The 6,335-nt window shown below is 40.8% G+C and overlaps 1 protein-coding gene across 1 annotated transcript in view; it reads left to right on the top strand.

The window, feature by feature from the left end:
- Window positions 1–915: 915 nt before the first annotated feature.
- TCERG1L (transcription elongation regulator 1 like) overlaps window positions 916–6,335 on the top strand; it is a 186,786-nt gene continuing 181,366 nt past the window's right edge. Inside the window, exons 1-2 of the mRNA XM_039334794.1 lie at window positions 916–1,464; window positions 4,252–4,398. Coding sequence (XP_039190728.1) covers window positions 1,150–1,464; window positions 4,252–4,398 — 462 coding nt within the window. The 5' untranslated portion in view covers window positions 916–1,149. The remainder of the gene's footprint in view (window positions 1,465–4,251; window positions 4,399–6,335) is intronic.

The following is a 6,335-nucleotide window of genomic DNA, read 5'->3' as shown; positions in this document are numbered from 1 at the left end:
CCACTTAGATAGGAATCTTTTGGTCTTCACTGTCACATGTGTTTCATACAAACAAACTTTTATCCTCTGTTGGGTCTCTGTTCCCCCTCCCCTTCAATTGCCTTCTGCAATTATCCTGTTTTCCTTCCTTCCTTTCCTCCTTCCTTCCTTCCTTCCTTCCTTCCTTCCTTCCTTCCTTCCTTCCTTCCTTCCTTCCTCCCTCCCTCCCTCCCTCCCTCCCTTGAGAGTTTTGTTTGAAAGAAATGAGGTGGAAATGTTAGTGTCTTCCTTCCTAGGAATATGAGATCCATATGTAGATGTAGATAGCAATGGAAAATCTCCACGTGCTTTGGAGACTTCTGGCTGAGGCGGGTGGGTCTCTTCTCTTCTCTTCTCTTCTCTTCTCTTCTCTTCTCTTCTCTTCTCTTCTCTTCTTCTCTCTCTCTTCTTTCCTTTATTTCTTCTTTCTCCCTTTCTTTGGCTCGTTGGCTCACTCTATACTTTTCCTTTTATCAGCCTTACTCTCTGGTTTACACCTTCACATACCTTCCTTTCCTTTCCTTCCTTCCTTCCTTCCTTCCTTCCTTCCTTCCTTCCTTCCTTCCTTCCTTCCTTCCTTCCTTCCTTCCTTCCCTCCCCCCCTCCCTCCCTCCCTCTCTCTCTCTCTCTCCCTCCCTGCGGAGTCCCCTCCCGCGTTCTTGCCACCGTTCGAGCGGTGCACTCCGTCGCCTTCGGCCTGCGGCGAGGAGCAAAAGGCTGCCTCCGTCCGTCCTGGATCAACTGGAGAAGGGAAGAAGTTAGCGGAGGGTTCTTCGTCACTCAGGCAATTGCAGCAGGGCTGAGACTCTTCTCTAGTTTTGGGCTTCCTGCCGCGGCGGCGGCGGCGGCGGCGGGGGTGTGGTCAAGGCAGGAGGGACTGCGAAAGGGGGAGGAGCTCCAACCAGCGCCACAGAACGAAGTGGAGCCTCGCCGGCTCCTGAGCCGCCGCCGCCGCTGTCGCCTCCGCCTCCGCCTCCGCTCGAAGCCTTCTACCCGAGCGGGGGCACTGATGGGCATCGCCGCCTTGCTCCAGCTGCCTCGGATTCAATCCTGTGCCTGGGCTGTTGCCGCTGGTTGCCTTCGCTGGAGGCGCCCTCCTGCGAGCGGTGGGATCGTACTGTAAGATGTAGAATGCGCCCAGTGCTTAGAGCCAAGCGGCAGCAGCCTCTCTTGTGGCCCGGGAATGCGGAACCCCCAGCGCCCCCTTGGATTTGGATGGTCCCGAGCGCGTCTGGGCTTTTTCGGATCGGAGGCGCTGCCGGGGTAGTGCCCCCTCCTCCCCCTCCGCTGCTGCTCTCTTCGCCTCCTCCTCTTCCTCCTCCCCCGCCGCCGGCTCCGTTGATCCAGGGGGTTTCGAGCTGGCAACTTCCCTGCGATCCTTTTGTGCCTCTGATGGCATCGGAGCACCACTCGACTGTTTACCAGCTTCCGTTCCTGAATGGACAGGTAAGGAAGGCGACTTTTCCTCTACCTTTCTCTTCGGTCCCTTCACCGTAGCCGTCGCCACTCCGCCGCTCCAGTTCTTCATCTGCGCTTTTCGGGTTTCTTTGATAAGGGTTTTTGATGGCGAGCGCTTCTTGACTTCTTCCACAGACTACACAGGTCTGCCCCCCCCCCGCTCCGTATAAATAGTTTAAAACACAAAAGAAAAGAAACATTGAAGATAACCTTAGGATGCGTAGGAAATAGGTAGTGCCAGAAGCAACTTCAGTCGCTGTCCGAAGAGCCGTGGTGCTGAAGTTGTCTGCTTCATTTTTGCTACTTGCGGACGTGAGTCTCTGCTTCGGCAGAGCTGTGCCTTCTTTCCACAAGACTTAAAAATCCTGGCCAGGGAGAGACTACATTAACTATTAATAAGAATTTATTGCTAATGCTGAGCTTGTAATTTCCACTCTTAAATCACATAAACAGTGCACATTTTTGAGCTTGCATGTATAGAAAACATATTCCCCCAATATACTGCCTTCATAAAAAAGATTGCGGTCTTTTGACAGTTAAGGGCTGTTTGCTGCTAATTTATAATAATGTACTTGTACAGACTTCCTACTGAGTAGAATCTGTTTCTTTAAACACAAGCTCCTGCTAATACCATCTTACTTGTCCGAAGAGCAGAAAAATACATTTTACAATAAGCAACAGAATTTGGAAATGTTTACTATAGCAATCCCCACTGAAAAAAAAAAACCCTAAGTGACATGAATCAGCCTACTGCAGATGAATTCCTGTTCACAAAGTGGCTAATAATCACCAGACACTAGACTCTCTTAAAATCCATCATGTAGTATCTATTTTCCCATCACCCTAAACTGGAACCTTGTATTAAACTCATCTAAATAAAAGCAAGGTAATTATTATTCTACTATTTCAATAAAATTATTTGCCACAAGGTTAAACAAAATCTTATATTATGTATTGTTTCTGCTGTTGTGTACATTTAATGAATTTTGGGAAAAGCAACACATTTTATGTATTCCCCCCCCCCTTCTTAAAGATTTTTTCAGAACAGAAGCTGATTTAAAAGAAGATAGGTTGCACATAGCTATCTCTCCAAAGTTGTTATGTCAGGATGCTGCCACTAGAGGTATTTAGTGACTAGAAACTTGTGTTTCCTTTCATGTATAGAAATCTGCAAAATATTTATTTTAATAATGGAAGAGTGTGGGTGGTTACTTATGAATCTTCTCATTAGGGACAACCCTTTTTTTTCATTGATTTGACTGGGTTGACTGAGACAATATTGGCCAGATCTATAAAGAAAAATAGTGTGATCCACAAATATAGCCAGTAGCTTCTAATGGGATGTAACGTTCAGTAGCAGACATTAACTAATCTTGATCAAATATTAATTTAACCAATACATCTCATTAGCATGTTTTAATGAATGCTTCAATTATTTATCAGGATTGTAAAGTGAATGTTAAAATAGCTCTAGGTGACTAGCTTGAGATTTGTCTTTAAAATTAAATTTGTACATTAAATTTCTTCATCTATACTAATTGTGGAATTATTGTTTGTAATGCCTCAGACACAAATATGATGCTATTTTATTTCAACATTATGAGCTCTAAATTTGTTGGATTATTTTCAGCTTCTCAGTAAAAACAGCTAGAAACATACGCCTGCACTTAATATACTGTAGAAACAAAGCTTCTTAGTGAGTGAAGGCCTTTTTTTTAAAAAAAAAAATGAAGGATTAAAAATGTTATTGCATTGAAGCAAATGAACATTTTGGTCATTCATGATAATTCAAGGTTAAGAAAGAATGGTGATATGAACATTTCAATCATAAAAAGCTTTTCTTTTGTATGAAAAACATTTTGTTGTCTGTTTATTAGATAACTTAAATCTTTTTATTTAGATAACAATATGTTTATACTACTGTTGTTGGCTTGTTTTCTGAAAAACTCATTATAGAAATTTCACAGTAAGAATAGATTAGAATATGAAGCAGTCACTGCTACATTTGTTCAGGGACATAACCTGTAGCTCATCATGATCCATCCAATCAATGAAGTCCTACAGTTTTTCATGGTTATATTTGGAACAGTAGAGCTATATTCATGGCATGTAATTCTGTTCAATCCATTGTGCCACCAAGTCAAGATGTTGTGCATTACACAGGTGACCATGACTTAAAGTGAAGTTATGGTAAGGGATAAATTCAAATCAGTTGTGTAAAATCCTTCCCAACTGAAGATTTATTTTTACTCATATTTTCTATTATCCACATTTTATTAAAAAAATATTAATCTCTCTTTCTTCACCTTATAATTTCTCCATTTCTTTACATGTCTAATTAAGTGCTTGACTGTCCATGAATGGATTTTTATTTGCACCTGAATAATGGATGATAATGAATATGTTTCTCTGCTATTTTACTCAGATTCAGATATTTCTCTTGGTTTGCTACCTTTGCCAAATGTAATATTAGCTCAAACACATTGCATGTGATGGGCAAGTTTGATCAACTGCCATACTATTTCATCATGAGTTATGCACTGTTCCCATTGTTACATAAGTAAACAACAGTAATAGTTCAGTTCCATAAACCATATATTTTAATAACCTTTTTGTGTTCTGAAGAAAACATTCAAATATATATGGAATTATACACTATGTGTTTTCAAGTAATCTTGTAATATAAGCGAAGATCTAAAAATGAAAAAAACCTTGCAAGTGCTATAGAGTATGATTTAGAATTGAGAATTCTAATTGTTCAAAACTTTATTTTAGTGGATGTTTGGAGCTCACTCTCCAGTAATTGGATTTTCACCTTCCTCAAATGTGGAGTTTGTTCCTCTTTTTCCTCATGTGTATACTACCACTGCTCTACCACATTCTGGGAAAAGTTGGATAGAAAAGAGATTACCAAATTACAAGGTAAGTCTACTTCTACTATTTGGAAGACATTGGAAATAGCAATTTCTGAAAATTACAAATAACCCCAATCTGCTTTAATGGTGAAACAAAAAGGTTTTCTGTGCATGCAGTATTTAAAATACAGACCAGTGGCAACCGAGTCTGAAATGTATAGGGTTTCCAGTTCTTAGATCAAGTAATTTGGAACAACATCTATCGGCTGTGGCCAGGGGGACCTTTGCTCAGGTTCACCTGGTGCACCAGTTGCGGCCTTATTTGGACCAGGAGGCTCTACTCATGGTCACTCATGCCCTTGTCACCTCAAGACTGGATTACTGTAATGCACTCTACATGGGGCTACCCTTGAAGAGCATTCGGAGGCTGCAGTTGGTTCAGAATGCAGCCGCGAGAGCGATTGTGAGTGCACCAAGGTACACCCACGTGTCACCTATCCTCCGTGAGCTGCACTGGCTTCCTGTGGGTCTCCGGACGCAATTCAAGGTGTTGGTTATCACCTTTAAAGCCCTTCATGGCTTAGGACCAGGTTACTTACAGGACCGCATACTGCCGCATAGTTCCCAGAGACCGGTGAGGTCCCACAGATTGGGCCTCCTTCAGGTCCCGTCGGCCAGACAATGTCGGCTGGCGGGCCCTCGGGGAAGGGCCTTTTCAGTGGTGGCTCTGACCTGGTGGAATCAATTTCCCCCGAGATTCGAACTACTCCCACCTTGCCAGCCTTTAAGAAAGCCATTAAAACTCTCCTGTTCCGGCAGGCCTGGGGTGGATGTCCCCGGGAGGGGGCGGGATACGATTGGACATGCTGTATGAATGTACTTATTTATTGTTTTATTGTTATATTGTTTTAATTTTGTATGCCGCCCTGAGTCCCTAGGGATTGGGCGGCATATAAATTTTATTAATAAAATAAATAATAAATAAATAAATAAATAATAGAAAGAGAAGTGAACCATCCTATATTATTGCACTGAGCCTAAAAATATAATAGCATCTAACAGATATCAAAGAGGGTCTGCCAATATGTGATCAATAGTGCAAAGATTCTGGTCCTTTGATGTACCTAGTAAATTGTGCACAAGAAACATTAAGATGCTTTTGAAACAAGTTTGACTGTGATTGACTACATGGATGTAATCATGTAGTTATCTTGAAAGAATATGGAAATATTTGCCAGTGCTTTTCACCAACTTGGGCAGAAAGTAAGTCAATACTGTAGAACATGTTTCCAGCTTGATTCCTGAAAAAAGATGATCATATATCAGTTCAAAGACTTCATAATACTTGACGATATGTAGCAATAACAGTTTTAAACATGTTCACTAATCCATTCTTCTTGAAAACAATTATCATTGTAATGAGCACTATATTTAAATTCTTCATGGGAACCAGAACTGAACTGGTACACTTGTACCCAAAAAGTTTCTGAACATTTGATACGTTTCATTAGAATCAAACTAGAACAACTTCATCTCCATCTGAATCTGAGCTTTATTAAAGAAATAAAATATGATGACTTGGCTTCTCACATATCTTTCATGATTAAGGTTGTAATAGGTAACAAGTTTGTTGTAATAGGAAACAGTGTTGTCCAGCAGTATGAGAATTAAATTATTTGTGCATGTCTGCATGTAGAACATAACTTAGGATGTCCTTCAATAATTTTTATCCATAGCCAATACAAGAATCCATCATTTTGTGAACCTATTCTTGATACTATATTTCCATAAAATATTTTCCAATAGTTAATAGTTGATAAAGTTTTCATAAAGACTTCTTACATATTTGGGCATCTTTTTTATCTTATGTAGATTTATTAAGAGTATTTTATGTGTTGCAAATTACCATGTTAGACCATGCAGAAAGGCTACAATCGAAACCACCATTTTAAATGTGTTTGAGAATTTGTACATGCTTAGTGGCTATGTTTTCTTTGAACCTCA

This window comes from Crotalus tigris, unplaced genomic scaffold, assembly GCF_016545835.1.
Source record: "Crotalus tigris isolate CLP2741 ecotype Arizona unplaced genomic scaffold, ASM1654583v1 scf7180000017546.9332058, whole genome shotgun sequence".
NCBI lineage: Eukaryota > Metazoa > Chordata > Lepidosauria > Squamata > Viperidae > Crotalus > Crotalus tigris.
This window is presented reverse-complemented; position numbering and strand designations above follow the sequence as displayed.